The sequence below is a fragment of the Pseudophryne corroboree genome, chromosome 5 (assembly GCF_028390025.1).
Source record: "Pseudophryne corroboree isolate aPseCor3 chromosome 5, aPseCor3.hap2, whole genome shotgun sequence".
Classification (NCBI taxonomy): domain Eukaryota; kingdom Metazoa; phylum Chordata; class Amphibia; order Anura; family Myobatrachidae; genus Pseudophryne; species Pseudophryne corroboree.
This window is the reverse complement of record NC_086448.1, coordinates 790446132-790464336: the sequence shown is the minus strand read 5'-3', so window position 1 is coordinate 790464336 and position 18205 is coordinate 790446132. Positions and strand designations below refer to the sequence as shown.

General features: G+C 37.7%; 1 protein-coding gene across 1 annotated transcript in view; it reads right to left on the bottom strand.

Moving 5' to 3' along the window:
* MEOX2 (mesenchyme homeobox 2) overlaps positions 1-17681 on the bottom strand; it is a 132086-nt gene extending 114405 nt beyond the window's left edge. Inside the window, exon 1 of the mRNA XM_063924420.1 lies at positions 16906-17681. Within this exon, the coding sequence (XP_063780490.1) occupies positions 16906-17407 (502 nt within the window). The 5' untranslated portion in view covers positions 17408-17681. The remainder of the gene's footprint in view (positions 1-16905) is intronic.
* Between the last annotated feature and the right edge of the window lie 524 nt (positions 17682-18205).

The following is an 18205-nucleotide window of genomic DNA, read 5'->3' as shown; positions in this document are numbered from 1 at the left end:
GTTCTGGCAAACAATTTACTTCTCATCCCCTCTTGCACCATATATATATATATATATATATATATATATATATACACACAGGTATATATATATATATACATACACACACACACACACACACACACACACACACATATATATATATACACACACACACACACACACACACACACACATATATATACATATATATTTTAAAACCTACTTTAATTTTTTATTTTTACTTCTTAATAGTAATTTTTTCTTAATATCCCAGTCTATTTTCAATAACTTGTATGTACATATATGTATCGCACACACATACATGTTATTGGAAAAAATCTGGGATATTTAGTATTTAGAAATAAATAGTACAGTTAAAAGGTAAAAAAAAATGTCCAGAGTAAAAGTAGAATTTAATTTACAGCTCCTTTTTAGTTTAGTACTTCCACATTCACTCAACAACTTGAAACTTAAAGTTCTGTAATTTGGACTACTAGTTATATTTATAGCTTAGCGTGTGCGTAACTCTTCACCATACGCAAGTACTTGGAACTCCATGTACAATATGTGTACTTTGTGTCAGCGGCCCTGGTCCAACAAATTATATACCAAATAAAGGCAACCATTAATGATAGCTGCTTGAGCAAACTGGCTTCATAATAACAGCTATTTCTATGAACGGAAAACATTATTTTAGCAAAGGTCGCTAATACTTCTCTAAAAACTCTGAACACTACAGTAATTGTCCTCACATTTAGCAAGATTACTTGTTACAATCATTTCCCAGCCTTCTCCTAAAACCAGACTTTAGAACCAATCTCAGAACCGTGCCATGTTATATAGATTGTCTATGTATGGTATTAAATCACTTCTAAAATCTTCAAAGACAGATATTAAATGTATAACATGTCTATAAGTTTTCTTGCTCAGTACTCATTTCCTTTAATAAAGAATTAAATTGAACTTACTATAAGGAATGCATTAGGAGTCAGACAGGTTGGTCTCTTGTCTTTGGATTAATTTTTTTGTTTTTAAAAAATAGGTTTTAAAAAAAAGTGCTCAGAGTCATTGTTTGCAATATTAAATTCTATTCTGCAATATACAAATAAATACAGGTCTGGTATCCGTTATCCAGATACCTGTTAGTGACGTAATGATGTGGCCGGCGTCATGACGTCACTGGAGTCGGCGGCCAATCACACACAAGTGGGGGAGTAGCTTTCCCTCACCGTCACTACTCCCACTATCCGCTGCCGACTCCCACAAACACGCCGGACCCTGCCATCGACCCCCTGGACCTCTTATACCCCCCCACCCCTCCTCCAACAGGCCGGTAACTTACATTTTCAGACATGCTTATCAAGCAAGTGGTGCCCGGACAGCTATTCCGTAAACCAGCTGTCCCGGCTAAAATGCGCCTTTACGTACCACGTTGAGTACATAACTTATTCCTAGAAAATGTGCGCATAGCGCGCATAGATGCAGTCCAGCAAAAGTTGGCAAGTAAAATATGAAGCTTAATAGACAGTCGTCAATACAGCCAGCTTTCTCAGGAGACACATAGTACATAAAGTACAGATTCACATGGTGCGGGAGCCAATGAGAGAGGTGATTTTACTTCACTACTTTATTGACTCTTACAACATTGTTATTTTTCTTTTAAATTAAATTATTTAATCTTTGATTATAGTGGAATGGTCCAGCAGCAATTAGCTGTACTTCTGCCATGGGACAAGCTAAGGAGGAGCTGCAGAGACACAGGGGAAGGGCAGGAGTGCCAGGAAGAGGACAGGATGGGTACTGATTACCTGGGCTCAGGCTTGTCATGGAGTCTGAGTTAGCAATGGAGGTGAAGGAATGCCACCCTGTCCCCTCGGTGCGAGCACAATCTCTTGATGTCTCCCTAAGAAGGGATATTGCCATGCATTGTCAATATAAGTGCCAGCCATCACAATCTGAAGAGCAGAGTCTTCAAGTGCAACAAATACCTTTCTCTGAGCTTGATAAAACATCAACATTCCCTTGAGCACATGGTAACGGCACAACAGAGTCTTAAGAGAAGATGAGTGCTTTGTGTAGCCTCTGAGTATCCGCCCCAATGCTCTCCATGCCAGGAGCGTAAGTTCATTCTAGGAACCTGAAGGTAAGAGAGTTGTTTGTGGGCCCCCTCCAATCACATTCACCACCAGCACCCCGTACCAACAGCATCCAGACATACGCTCTCCCCAGAGGCGCCAAGATGGTAGAGGTTGGGAACTAATTACCTGGGCCTGGGCTTGTTAGACGGTCCCAGCCTGGGTTGTCGGCTGTGAGGAGGAGGGGATGTTTGGGTGGGAAGAGTGTGCACTCAAGAGAAAGTCTCTCCCTATAGGTACCAGCTGCTGTGCGAGGGACCCTGACTCCTGCAGATGACATTCACCCTCCCCATATTCCCAGCAACTTCCACCACCCCAGCAGCACCCAGACAGGGAATGGAAGGACCGTGGCACATTCCCCTTGGGCTCCCTACTTATTCCTGCTCTGGGGAGCATAAAGCAGAACCTGAAGCAATGGAGGAGGGTGTGGATCATTAGATCGACACTGTCTTGGTTGACAATGTTTAGGTCAGCCACTATAGGTCTACAGTCACTAGGTTGACAGGGTTGGAAGGTCGACAGGGTTTCTAGGTCAACATGTGCTAGGTCGACAGGTCAAAAGGTCAACATGAGGTGTTTTTTTGGGTGTCATTTTTATCGTAGAGTGACCAGGAACCCCAATTAGTGCACCGTGTCCCCTCGCATGGCTCGCTTCGCTCGCCATGCTTCGGGCAAGGTGCCTCGCTTCGCTACCGTTCCAATCGTAGTCCACGTGTATCATTAAGTATGAAAAAGTTCAAAAAAAAGATTTTTTAAAAAAAACCTCATGTCGACCTTTTGACCGGTCGACCTAGAACATGTCGACCTAGAAACCCTGTCGACCTTCCAACCCTGTCGACCTAGTGACTGTCGACCTATAGTGGTCGACCTAAACATTGTCGACCTAGACAGTGTCGGTCTTCAGACCGGATCCCATGGAGAAGGTCAGGGTGCCCTTTAGGGCTGGCGCCCGAGGTGACCGCCTTCCATTGTCTCCTGTATTTCCACCCCTGCTCTGTGCATGCGCAATGTAGACTTTTCTGAGGAACCTATGAGGAATAGGAGCTGAGCCCGTGAAATAAAACAGTCAGGTAAAAAAATTCTCTCTAAAATAGTGACAGTGTTATTGTGTGCAGAAATAGTATAGTGTCGTGATGATATTATTATGGTATTTTTTATGGTGGTGGTGTTAGTGTGTGTGTGCGTTGGAAGTGTTCGTGTTAAAGTTGCAGTAGTATTTGATCAGCATAATAGAAAGCCCACCCAGTGCTGTATTTGCGGAGGTGCACTCAATCATATTACCAGGTGTGCAGTGCACCCACTTCCCGTTCCTTGCACCTTCTTTTGCGGATTTGTAGAGCCACTTATAATGCATTTGGTCAAAAGAGGGAAATATGACTTCACGTCCAACCTACTTATTGTACATGTACAAGTTATGTTTCCTTTATATCTTATTTAATCCTGAGACTAAAGGGTTATCAAGGCTCTCTATTATTTATGTATGTTTAAAGGTTTTCAGTTTGTTGTGCGCCCATAATCGTGCTTCCACCCAAAAGTGCAGCTAGAAGGTCCAAAATGCGCATTATAACTGTTGCAGAGATGAGACTCCAGCACTCACAGATGGTGGGAAAACCACGCCTCTTTTGTCAGGAGAAAATGCTTTGGGGCTGTTTCTAAGTTGGAGGCAAAGACAAAAAAGGTAGAGTTGAATGCAAAGTTTAGCTTACAGGTCCTGACCCGGCACACCTACTATGTGTTGTCTTCAGGATGTGCATGCATTAGTGGGGTGCGATAGAGAGGGGTCCTGTGTAAGAGTAGCCCATAAAGGAGCTTGGTAAATACTACAATATATCAGCCCCTATAGAAACCTATAGAGACTGCTTTTGCAATCGACAGTGAGGGACCACCGCAGACATCACCAACATACATTCTGGGAAGCTTTACATTTATGGATATTACCTGATAAGGGATGATTTTGAAGGATATCTTTCCAATTTAATTTGCTATATATGACCCATATTATGACAGGGATGAGACTGTCATTTCAAAGACTGAACTAGATAAAGGACAGCTACATGGTGATTGGTCGCTTTGTGTAACTTCTCCACTTTAACTCTCTCCGGTATGTGGAAGGTTTGTATTAGAATACTACTAGCAACAGGCCCAGGGTTTGTGCAGTAGCACTGGAGGAACTGCAGGTGGTGCTGTTACACAATGTGTTATCTGGACTGTCTCTATGGTTTAACCATCTTCTCTAATGTAGGAGCCTTCATATTATATGCACTACAGTATATCATGTGTGTATAATGACATGTCTGCACCATTCAGTTATACCACATAAATCTTCCCTGTCTGTTTATAGATTGTTATCAGTAAGCCTAGCTAGTAAATAACAGTATCTGCCTGTGGAAGTGGTTATTGCCTTATAGGACTCATTGTGCTTGCTGCAATCCAGTAGCACACCTAATTCAATTATCCCTCATTCCCACCTATCCCATGGTTTAAAGAATTTTCCTTGGATTATCTGGTCCCTGGACATGTCCTTACTTTTCCAGTATTGACTGAATGCATAGTGCAATTCTTATTACGATATATCTGTATGCTTGTTTTTAAACCCATCATAATGACCATTACCCCCCAAAACCAATCCTATTCTCAGTGTAAAAGATCCACCTTAAAACATGCACTCTGTGGAATGCCCTCCCCCTCACAATAAGACTCGCCTCTAGTCTCCAAACCTTTAAACGTTCCCTGAAAACTCACCTCTTCAGACAAGCCTATCAAATTCCAGACCCACCCACATAACCTTCAGTGCTTCCCTATCTAATTACATCCTCTCTGTACAGTATACATAACATCACATATCTTGTCTTTCTTTACTCTCACACCCTCCTGACACTTGGCCAACATTGCGGGGTCTCATCATACAACCCATTAAGAACCTAGCAATCTGGTGGACCATTATGCAATAGATAGCATCTATCCTTGTGTATCTATGCCTATTTCTCTATAGATTGTAAGCTTGCAAGCAGGGCCTTCCTACCTCTATGTCTGTCTGTTTTTACCCAGTTTTGTTCTATTACTGTTGTTCTAATTGTAAAGCGCAACAGAATATGCTGCGCTATATAAGAAACTGTTAATAAATAAATAAATAAATATTGCACATACGCAGGACTCTGCATTGGCCGCAATTCTACTGTCACACCGTTGTTAAACTTTGCTTATGTGCAAACGCCCCTGTCACCGCGCAGTCACCGCGGTGGCGCAGTCACGTTCTTTCAACTGCAAGTGGAGACGTGACCGAGTTGCTCCCCAGTACGTGCAAGGCAAGAACACACAAGCTATTCCTGCAGAACTGACTTGCACTCAAGTATGCCTCCAGGAAAAGATTTCCAACAATAACAAAATAACCGGATCTGATGAATTTGGATATTGACTTGTGTGATTGATCAAATCTCAATATTAAGGTGGACAACAGCAGATGTTCAAGTTCTAGCTATGGATTTTGATGCATTTGAAAGCACCTTATTATCAGAGGTTCCGGTATGAATGGTCGACCATGTTATGGTCGACAGTCATTAGGTCGACCACTATTGGTCGACATTGACATGGTCGACATGGACACATGGTCGACACATGAAAGGTCAACACATGAAAAGGTCGACATGAGTTTTTTAACTTTTTTTTGTGTCGTTTTTTGCGTAAAGTGACTGGGAACCCCAATTAGTGCACAGCGTCCCCTCGCATGGCTCGCTTCGCTCGCCATGCTTCGGGCATGGTGCCTTCGCTCCGCTACCGCTTCGCTCGGCACAGATTACCGTTCCAATCATAGTCCATGTGGATCGCAAAGTATGGAAAAGTTCCCCAAAAGAAAAAAAAGTAAAAAAACTCATGTCGACCTTTTCATGTGTCGACCTTTCACGTGTCGACCATTTTCACGTGACGACCATGTGTCCATGTCGACCATGTCAAGGTCGACCAATAGTGGTCGACCTAATGACTTTCGACCATAACATGGTCGACCATGTGAACGGATACCATTATCAGATAGCTGTCAGGTCTCCTAAGAGCAGCACAATTGAATCTGGTGCATGTATTATGAGCCAGTCACTTCTACAGAAAGTAAAGGTGCATTTCGTGTTACAGGTTGAGTATCCCTTATCCAAAACGCTTGGGACCAGAAGTATTTTGGATATCGGATTTTTCCGTATTTTGGAATAATTGCATTGCATACCATAATGAGATATCATGGCGATGGGACCCAAGTCTAAGCACAGAATGCATTTATGTTACATACACACCTTATACTCACAGGCTGAAGGTAATTTTAGCCAATGTGTTTAATAACTTCGTGCATTAAACAAAGTGTGTGTACATTCACACAATTCATTTATGTTTCATATACACCTTATACACACAGCCTGAAGGTCATTTAATACAATATTTTTAATAACTTTGTGTATTAAACAAAGTTTGTGTACATTGAGCCATCAAAAAACAATGGTTTTACTATCTCACTCTCACTCAAAAAAATTCCGTATTTCGGAATATTCCGTATTTCGGAATATTTGGATATGGGATACTCAACCTGTATAAAGTATTGTTATTACAAAGAAACAAAGTACATTTTTAAAACCATGCATAACTAATTTCTGCATGATCTGTAAAGGCTTACAGGTGGGCTAAAATAATATTTCTTAATACTTTCAAAAGCCAGTATCTGATGTGTCATGCACCAGATCTGTTTTGAAATAAATTGGTATAAGCACAAAAATACATTTAGATTTCGCCAAGTGAATTTTTCTACATGCAGCTATGTTTCTGCATAACACATGGAAAAATATACATATAGCACAATTTATAATTGTATTAGAAGGCTCCAAGGCATAAATAGCAAATTATGACATCACTAAAAACTTATTGCAGAAGTTATACGGAGTAAATTCTGCCACATCCCTAAACATCTCGCAGTAATTAAATCCCTGGGGGTACAGAATATTTCTGCTTTTGTGACTTTATTGGTGGGTCTAAATTATTAAAATATTATTTTCACAAGTACTTTGGTCCAGAAATCCAACAGTACCCAATTTTAATAACCAGAGCGGGAGCACCTTTTCTTAGGGAGGATTGTTGCACCACGGCTACAAGAACATGCACCACCACCTTGCAAAGCAGTGTAGTAACTCTTGCTTAATACAGGTTGAGTATCCCATATCCAAATATTCCGAAATACGGAATATTCCGAAATACGGACTTTTTTGAGTGAGACTGAGATAGTGAAACCTTTGTTTTTTGATGGCTCAATGTACACACACTTTGTTTAATACTCAAAGTTATTAAAAATATTGTATTAAATGACCTTCAGGCTGTGTGCATAAGGTGTATATGAAACATAAATGAATTGTGTGAATATACACACACTTTGCTTAATGCACAAAGTTATAAAAAATATTGGCTAAAATTACCATCAGGCTGGGTGTATAAGGTGTATATGTAACATAAATGCATTCTGTGCTTAGACTTAGGTCCCATCACCATGATATCTCATTATGGTATGCAATTATTCCAAAATACGGAAAAATCCGATATCCAAAATTCCTCTGGTCCCAAGCATTTTGGATAAGGGATACTCAACCTGTATAGAGTTATGCGAACATAGGGGGACGTGTCACTATTTGTCTTAAATAAACTGATTCTATAGTAAAAACTTTCCAATGTTATTTCATTGTTTCCTACTGATTTTATGCTGAAGCACCATTATACTCCTAACGTCTTCATTTTGTAGCTAGTTTGAAACGTACAGTATGATTGTTGAAGTTAATAGAATAATATATAATAAGTTAAGAGAATCAAATAATTTATATGTCGTTCAGTCCATGTTTATTTTAAAACTCATGAATTGTGGTAAAGTATTTGTAAAAAGTATATATATATATATATATATATATATATATAGAGAGAGAGAGAGAGAGAGAGAGAGAGAGAGAAGCAACTTGTACTTTTCACATTTTATCATTCCTGAGATTTATGGACACACTGACTTTGCACTGAAACAGAAAGACGTCGACTATCGGATGGGCACTGTTCGGAGATTATAAATTGTACCATCTAGTTACACTTGTCCAATATACGTCTGCTCGTATTTGGCCGGATGAGGAATAGAATAGGCTTTAAAAATTTATTTTCTATGTACCAAACAAAAATTCCCATCATTTCATGATCCAATTTTATCAAATATTTTATTAATTTATCTTCTTTTTTTTTCCAAATAATTTATTAATTTATTGTTATTATGACATAAACAATGTCAAAAACAGCCTTATTCTTTAATGGGTTCAAGGTAATAAATTGGAGTTACTTTTATCACCGCGGATAGGGATAAAATATTAGTTATCCCAGTATATTTCAGAGAAATACAGTGATTTGTGTTTCAAATGGATTGCTGGTCCTACTGTAGCTCCGTAATGTGTATGTGAAGCCGTTAGCTGACACACATTGCTAGGTTTAAAGAAGATTAATATGGTTCAAGATATGCAGAAATTTATGGCGACATATTTGGGCTATACAGAGCTCCATAGTGTCAGTCTTGTTATTGTGAAGGAGGCGTGTGCCTTGTTCTCAGAAATTATTTCACAACATCTGGGGATGAATCAGACAATATCAGAAAACATTGTACTTTTGCGTTTTGGACTTAATCCCAGAGATAAAGGATTATATCTGCAATAATCATTCCCTGTGTCCCTCCCATATCATCCAGCATGCATTGTAGCATATCCAGAAGCTTTGAGGTTACGAGAGATTACACAATTATTACAAAGTGCATTCTCAGAGAAAAGAGAAGAACAAAAATATATAATTGCATAACAATGAAACACACCATCAACAGTACTTTGTCTATACTAGCAATCAACCTGGTACCTTCAGTGAGCGTCTCAATGTATATAAGGAAATCGAGTCACTTTTAAATATGATTGCCTGGTCTTCCAGAATGTCTCGGAGACTCACAAATTTCAGGGAGACTTATGGGACTCCTTCTTATGTCTTGTGAAGTTGGTGGGCCTGTATGACACAAGATGCATCATCAGGTGGAGCTTGGTGAAACGCGTTGTCATAGAACCTGCATTTGCACCTTGGACCTCAATATCAAAAAGTTGGGAAGTATGGTTTCCCAACTCTAGCAGGTTTTTGGTCACTGTACCTCTGCCATTTCTATGAAAACATTTGAGAGTTGTTCTCCCATTGTAAAGTGTTCTGGATCCTTCTGGAGAAAAGTGCTCTATAAATAAAATTATAATTATTACTACTATTATTATTATTATTATTATTATTATGGTCATGTTTTTCCTATTTTTTATCACAATCACAATGTTCTTGTTCTCAAGTTCAGTGTCTCAAAATACTTCTGGTTTAGTTTTTACAGCTTTTTGCAAAAATGGAAGTAAAATATTATAGATCACAAAAAAAGAGGCAACTATTTTGCATAATTTGCTATTATTAGAAATTCTTTGTATGCATAAAATCCAGACGGTTGAATTAGAATATAGCGAGTTAATTCAATGAGAACTCGTACCATGACTGAGGCATGAGGCAAAAAATGAGGTCACCAGTGAATTGATAGGTTGCATTCTCATGAAATTGGTTCAGATCAGGAAATCACTGTCTCCTGGGTTGACATGACACAGACTAGTTGTTTTTCTGCGTACGACTCTGATTATTCAGACGTTCACATTAAATGAATCACAGCTCCTCTCTTACTTTGCTAGTTGAAAATATTTGTAGAAGATCAACTGTTCCCATGGCTTAAAATATTGGGCACAAATGTCATCTAATAAAAACATGGTTTTGACCACAGGATGGTTACGTTCCAGCAGCACCGCCAGCAAAGGCTACAGCATTTAAGTGGTAACAATTGTTTTTCTATCAAGTTGTTATGAATAAGCTGTAACGCAAGTGAAATGAACTTGTGCATCACCTGTGTAATATCTTTTACAGAGGAGCAATATAACCAGTTCTGGATTCATTAGAAACACTTGTGAATTATTAGCAATAATATGCCCGCTTATGTTGGTCTATGAGGACATTTTAGTACGTGTTCTCTGCCCAATAGCAAAGTCTGCAACCTGGTGTCTATTTTAAGGTCAGGGAACTTCTGACAGGTCTGCAATAAACGTATTACTTTAGGTAATCATAAGATATTTAGGTAGTTAGATGCAGGGAATATCTATATAGGATTTTTTTTATTATTTCTTATCCGGAAACTCGCTGTCCAAAAAGTTCTGGATTCCAGGAAGGAAATAAAGTAAATTATTGGAGCTGTTGGGTGATTTTGTCATACAGACAGACATGATTACAAGTGTTTCTTCCTACAGTTGTTATGCGAAGCTCTGCTAAACTATTTAATAAGGAGAAAGACGGGGAAAGACAGGGAGAGACTGGGAACTTTCTCATGTGTTTCAGTAGATTTACAAATATCTTATAAAAAGGATCCACAACTTTCTGCATTATAAATCCCATGGCTATACACTAGATAGATAGACCGATATATGATAGATAGATAGATAGATAGATAGATAGATAGATAGATAGATAGATAGATAGTAGATTTTAGATAGATAGATAGATAGATAGATAGACAGACAGACAGACAGACAGACAGACATATATATGAAATAGAGATATAGAGACATATAGATATATAGATGATAGAGAGATATATAGATAGAGATGATATAGATAGATAGATAGATAGATAGATAGATAGATAGATAGATAGATGATAGAGTGATACAGCTAGATAGATAGATAGATAGATAGATAGACAGAGAAAGATAGACAGATAGAGAGAGAGAGAGAGAGAGAGAGAGAAAGATGATAGATAGATAGATAGACAGATAGCAAGATATGATAGATAGATAGATAGATAGATAGATAGATAGATAGATAGATAGATAGATAGATAGATAGATAGATAGATAAAGATAGACAGATAGATAGATAGATAGATAGATAGATAGATAGATAGATAAATCAATATAAGATAGATAGACTGACACAGTTATCCGCAAAAGATAAAGACACCTATGGTGTACCAGGGACACTAGATACTAGGTACTTTTGTTGCACAGGAATTGCTGTGAAGTCTGTATAAAGTTGCAGATTACATGTGAAGATACGTGGTGGAAATCATGGCATGGCAGCTATTATCGAGCTGTTTGTACCTAGATTTGTGACTAAGTTGCACACAGAAACACATGTACAGCGAGCCCCTGGAGTCTGTGCACCCATGCATTGGACTTTTGTTACATTAATGATGCAACCAAGATGCATATTTGAGGAAATAGACACCTGGTGCAGTTATGCCGCAGAGTCCGTTGTGCACCAAATAGTCCCGCCAAAGGGGGATAGATGGTGCAATCTGAGCAAAGCTGAATGTGGACACATCTGTGGATGGATAGATATGAGATAGATAGATAGATAGATAGATAGATAGATAGACAGACAGACAGACAGACAGACAGACAGACAGACAGACAGACAGATAGATAGATAGATAGATAGATAGATAGATAGATAGATAGATACTATAGATCATACTTGCCTACCTGACCCTCTCCATGAGGGAGAAAATGTTCTGTTCCTGGACTTTCCTGGTAATGTATGATTGCCATCACCTGTGGTGAGCCAGTTAATTGATAAGAAAGGTGTTTCACCACAGGTGATGGCAATCATACATTACCAGGAAAGTCCAGGAACAGCATTTTCTCCCTCATGGAGAGGGTCAGGTAGGCAAGTATGCTATAGATAGATACATAGATAGATCTAAGATAGATATATAGACAGACAGATGTGAGCTATTGTAGATTTGAGATAAATAGATATGCAAGAGATAGATATTAGATTTATTACATGATCCTACAGATACAGATGTATGTATAAAATGTTTATTAAATACCATTTAAATTGAGATTAAAGAAATAAAACAAATCTGATCCATATAATGGAAGTTTCCTTAGCTATACGTGCGGAGGTGTTGATGGAGACGGCTAGGTAGTTACACTCACACGTATTGCACCTCAGTATGTACAATAAGGGAGCTCTGTAAAAGTTAGCACGTGGTGTTTTCCGAAAATCACAGGTAGCTTGTTGATGTTCTGCCAACTTACTCAAAGAACTAGTACCTAAAGGTTTCCCGTGGTCGCCTCACTCTGGCTACACAATAAAGCCTAGAAGTGTTAGTAATATAGTAATAATACAATCAGTATAGATATGGCTGCTACTAATAATACTACTACTACTACTACTACTAAAACTGTTTGTCGTAGTAATTTTAAACGTACCTAGTATGCAAATGTAAAAACAAAATGAAAGTAATTATATAGTTAAAGGCATGCACACTGCACACACATGTACAGCGTGCGACATTACGCACACAGACACACATGCTATGTTAGAGCAATTCACATGCAGCCGTTACTTTTGAAACTTTTGAAAATATATGCAACATCTTCTTATGGAACTACAAGCTTCAGCATGCCCTGCTATTAAAATACTTTCTGATTTATTAATGTGCAGACTGGAATCAGCCAAATTAATGGAAACCAAAAATGTGTGACTTTTTTATTTATTCCCAAGTTTGTGCTCATAATGATTGGAAATGGCATGGAATGGCTGGCTGGGCATAGTGGGACTTGTAGTTCCACTACAGTCAGTAACACCAATGTACTTTGCGAGTCCGCCAGCCGGTTCCAAGCTATACTTTTATGTTATAATCTACATCTTTGAAAAAGGCCTTTAGTTTTATTACACAGAATAACCCATATGGAATGTCAGTCTTTCTTATTATTATGCGAGAAAGCATAACTGCTCCTGCAATATTTACAGTGCAACATTACTTTGTCACCTGTTGACAAAAACAAGGTTCTAGGTAAGAGTCACCTGCGTACACAGCCCGATCTGCAACAGGACACAGCACTATAATAGCATCCATACACTGTATACTAAAACAAATCTTCAATGCCAGCTTCCAAATAAATACAAGTATCATTTACATATACAAGGGGTGATATTTTGTGACCGAGCTTTAATGGAGAGAGCATAAAGGTTAATCTACACTTTAACAAGGCAGCTGGAAAATACTTTAGTTTACAATAAAAGCAGACAATAAATCTCCCATTCGGTTTAATTCATTTGAATGTGGTTATCATTAAATAGACTGCGCAAAGCCTTCAAACAGTTGCATAACTGAAGTATAATGAAAGACCCATTAGGGTTCTGTTTTTACAACGCACGCAAATATTACCATGAAAAACAGAAGTTTCTTATTGAAATCAGGTCTTGCTAGTTATCCCCCCACTCATCTTACTGCATGCCCTGCGAAAATACACAAAAGGAGGTTTTCCCCAGGGAAAAGGACACTGCATAAGTGCAGAAATTAGTCCTTTCAGGTAAATGTGATAGATATGTTAGTAAATATTGATATTGGAGCACTCAAAAAGTTTTTTTCATTGGATAAAATATGTAACTTATTTTAAAAGTTGCGTGGAACGGCCGTTAACCCTTTCCTTCCTCACTTTTGCTGTCAGTTGTCGCCTTATAATTTGGTCTAGCAGTCAGAATATATTCTTGAAATTATTTGTTAAAAAAAGTCCTGGATATTATATTTTGATATTTCATAAGTTCAGCGTAAAAAAACTGGTGTGACGACAAGCAATTTAGAATTCATGACAGCTCTCAAATGATCTTGATTAATTTTAGGTGGGACTATTAAATATTAGTGCAATTTACAGTATGAAATATAAAGCTCAAAATGTATATATATATATATATATATATATATATATATACACATACACACACACACACACACACGTTGTAATCCCATATCCAAAATGCTTGCGACCAGAAGTATTTTGGATATCGGATTTTTCCGTATTTTGGAATAATTGCATACCATAATGAGATATCATGGCGAAGGGACTCAAGTCTAAGCACAGAATGCATTTATGTTTCATATACACCTTATACACAAAGCCTGAAGGTAATTCTAGTCAATAGTTTTAATAACTTTGTACATTAAACAAAGTTTGTTTACATACACACAATTCATTTATGTTTCCTATATACCGTATACACACAGCCTAAAGGTCATTTAATACAATGTTTTTAATAAGTTTTTGTATTAAACAAAGTTTGTGTACATTGAGCCATCAGAAAACAAAGGTTTCACTATCTCACTCTCACTCAAAAAATTCCATATTTCGGAATATTCTGTATTTTGGAATATCTGGATATGGGGTACTCAACCTGTACATATATATATATATATATATATATATATATATATAAAATACCAGGATGATGAATTATGTATTTACTGACAGAAAGTATTACATTTCATTTAATAGATGAAACAGGAATCAGACTGCATTATGTAACAGGGCTGAGATAACTTAATCAGAGATACTGATGCGTGAGATACATGAGACAGAATAAATTTAAATTACTGAATTTAAATTACTGCTATGAACTACTGTGCGACACTTTGGCTCAAAATCTATAAATTATAGTTTATAGGCAAATTATTTCTCTTTTATTAACTTTTTCTTTTAAATATTGCTTTTCAATTTCTTGATATTGTTTTAAAAGTAGTTGGCATTTTATTTAATTCAATTGAGTTTATAGAAGAATTCATATATTATTATATTATATATTGTATAATTTAAATGCCCCAAGGATCATTCAGTAGAATTTTTAAGACATTAAAATGTAAACTCCAATTTATAGGCTAATATCAGGGCCATTATTAAAGCTTGCATCAAACGAAAAATATCTCAGCTATGGGACAGCATGTTAATTTGGCTAGAAAAGTAACAATACTGTACATATTGTGAAGTAGGTGGTGCAGGCTGACAAAAAGGAAATGGAATTCCCTTATGTAAAAATCAAACAAAATAAGGAAAAAACAGATTGCGGAATGTCCTGTAATTAATTTTTACTCACATAGTTTATCTACTGCAAGTGGCAATTTTTGCTGCAGTTATTTATTTTATTAATATGTATGCTAAATAATTCTAATCGTAATTAGGAAATACACAATTATGTAGGAAATACCTCACCTAATATATATATATATATATATATATATATATATATGAACATGCGTAAATGTGTACATGATATTTTAATATTTAATTGCACTATAATAAAAAATGTCATTATTTTATAACAATATATATTTTGTAATGCCACTGAAATGATTTGCTGTGCTTATATTTAGACAATTGTTTATGTTTTGTGACATTGCACAGATAATGTTCAAAAGTTTTGTAAATAAATGGACTCAATGGGGGCTAATCAATTGTTTGAAAAGTCAGTCGGGTGTCTGTTTTTTTCCTATCTGATAGAGAGGAAAACACAGACACCCAACCAACTTTTCAAACATTTGAATTCCCCCTAATATATCTAATACATGTCTTGGATGTAAATGCTGTCTAACCTTGTCTTTAGTTTGCATGTTATGTTTTTTCATTGCATTAATGAAATTGAATGGCACGGTTAATAACTTGATTTCTTTATATATAAATCTACAGACCCTCAAAATGTGTGTCATTCATCTGCCAGACGTAACAATGACAATAAATTATGAAAGCTAATGGCTTTAGTCAGTACCCTAATTACTGTTGTTATAATAATAATTGTAAAATAAATACAAATATTTTACATAATAAAGTCTTACTAGTCTACAAATCAATCAATTTGTGCTATAACGCCTCTGTTGATAAACTTGAGTCTAGGCCACTAATTAACATTTAGTTTATACGGATTACAAAGATGAATTACTGTGCCCTTAGCTCTTACTTACCCAAAAATGTATATATTATGGCATATTAATGGTGGTCCACTCTAGCACTAATAGGATAATGAATGGAAAAATAAGCAATGTTTTTAAAAGTGCACGCTCAGAAGTCTGTTATACACATTGCGAGGGTAAATCACTCAGCCAATGAAAAAACATTAGTTACTGCAAATCAGGATTACTGTACGCAAATATTTATGCTGATTGTGCTAAACCAATAACTGTGCTGTAATATTTTTTTTAAAAGTATTTATATTTGGAGAGCTCATAGACAAATGTGCACGTTCAGCGAAAATTTCATTCTTTTCCATTTAAGTTTTTATTTTTTGTGGAAGGTTCCACTTCATTTATAATGACTTTTAGAAAAAAATAAAAAAATAAAATCTATGTATTCTTATTTTTTCATCTACGCCACACAAAAATGCATATCTATGTATGTTTAAAATGATAAAAATTACACATTTGTAGCATCCCTACTTTGCATGCATGCGACATGAAATAATGTGCTGCTGTTGTCACATTAACGTCCAAGCGCACTAAAATGACAAACCGCTGACTCTCTCAACTGTCGAGCAGTAAATGAGCATTGCAATATAAAATGACTGTGTTCACAATTTTATACCATATTTCTTACTATACCATTTTATTAGTAAGAGAAATAATTGGTTGCCCATATGTACTAAATTCAGTTAATATCATTCAGACACTTAAAAGTTTTGCCTAACCTGCAATAACATAAACCCTTCTATAGCCTCTGTATAAAGAAGCAGGTACAGTCAGTTAGGATAGGATTATGCCTCTGTACTACCACTGAAGATTGGACTTTTAAACTGTGAAACATTCAAACAGAGAACATTTAACTCTGGTTTGGTCTACTGCAAGGTGCTACAATGAGAAGATGGTCATTGCAAAGTCAAGCAAGGTGCCCTCCATCCATTCTATATGTTCTCTTACCTGAGCTGTCACTTTTCCTTTTCCCCGACCTTTTCTCTGTGTCGGAGGGGGAGAGGGTCTGTCTGCCATAGTCCCCACTCACACAAGCTGACCCAGAAGAGTTACTCCCCAAGTTAGACGCATTCGAACACAAAATAGGGGGGCTGCTCCCTAGTTCTGGGGGCCCAGAATCCTGCTGAAGGCAAAGGCTATGTCTTGTAGAGGCAAGAGGTGAGGACATCTGAGGAATGTGCCAATTAGATTGCAAGCTCTGGTGCTGCTGTTGCTGGTGGTGGTGGTGGTGATGGTGGTGGTGGTGATGCCCTCTGTGATGCTGGCCCCCAAACATGCTCTCCTCGTTAGGATAGCCAGCGATTATGCAGGAGGAGGAAGAGGTGGACAAGTCAGGATAGGTCATATGGTCAGTTCTCCCATGGAGGGCAAGAGAAGATTGGGTAAAGGGGTGCAAGCTCTGCGAGGTGGCATGGGGGCTGCGCAGACAGCCAAAAAGTGTGTGTTCCATTGCATGCAAGTTTCAAGTTGCAGGCAGCAGAGTCAGAAAGGATTAAACTCCACAACGCTGTCACTTTTCACTGTAAAATGATATTTTCCCCAAACAGTGACGGCACACTCTTAGCACGGATCAGGTAATCCAGGTCTTCAGCCTGGTGGCCAGTCTCCTTGGATTAAACACCGTACACTGACCAGGATGAGTTTTCTCTGAGCTACTCAGATGTCAAGAGTAGGAGAGGTTACAGGCAGCAGAAGGTGGTCCCATGGATCTGCTTTAAGGGGGAAACAGCTAAGAGAGGATTATAAATAGTGTGTAATGTGAGCCAGGGGCTGGCTTAGCAGCACAGCACTGACCACAAGCTTTCTCCAAAACTTTAACACACATCTCTGCGAGATGCAACAGCATCACTGCGCTGTACACTCACAGCTGAAAGAAGAGCGTTGTGAGACTGGGACCTAAGAAATGCTGACCTGACGTCTCAATGGCTTCACTTTCCAGTGACACTGTACCGCTTAGAACAATTAAAATCTAACGTTTGGAATGTTACAGTCAGGGGGAACGTAAATGTAACAGGAATGTCTTCTGCTACTCGGGGAACCGATATCTAATTTTCTAAATACTGAGTGTCAGCACAGACGCTGCAAGGTATAAATAACCATACAGTTTAGAATTGTGAATGCACTGAATATACTGCATTAGACTACTAGTATTGCTAAAACGAAAACACTCTTGGAAACTTCTCTAATAACTAAATAGGGGCGTCATTAAGAAACTGTGCAGATGCAACGTACATTTTTATGTGCAACT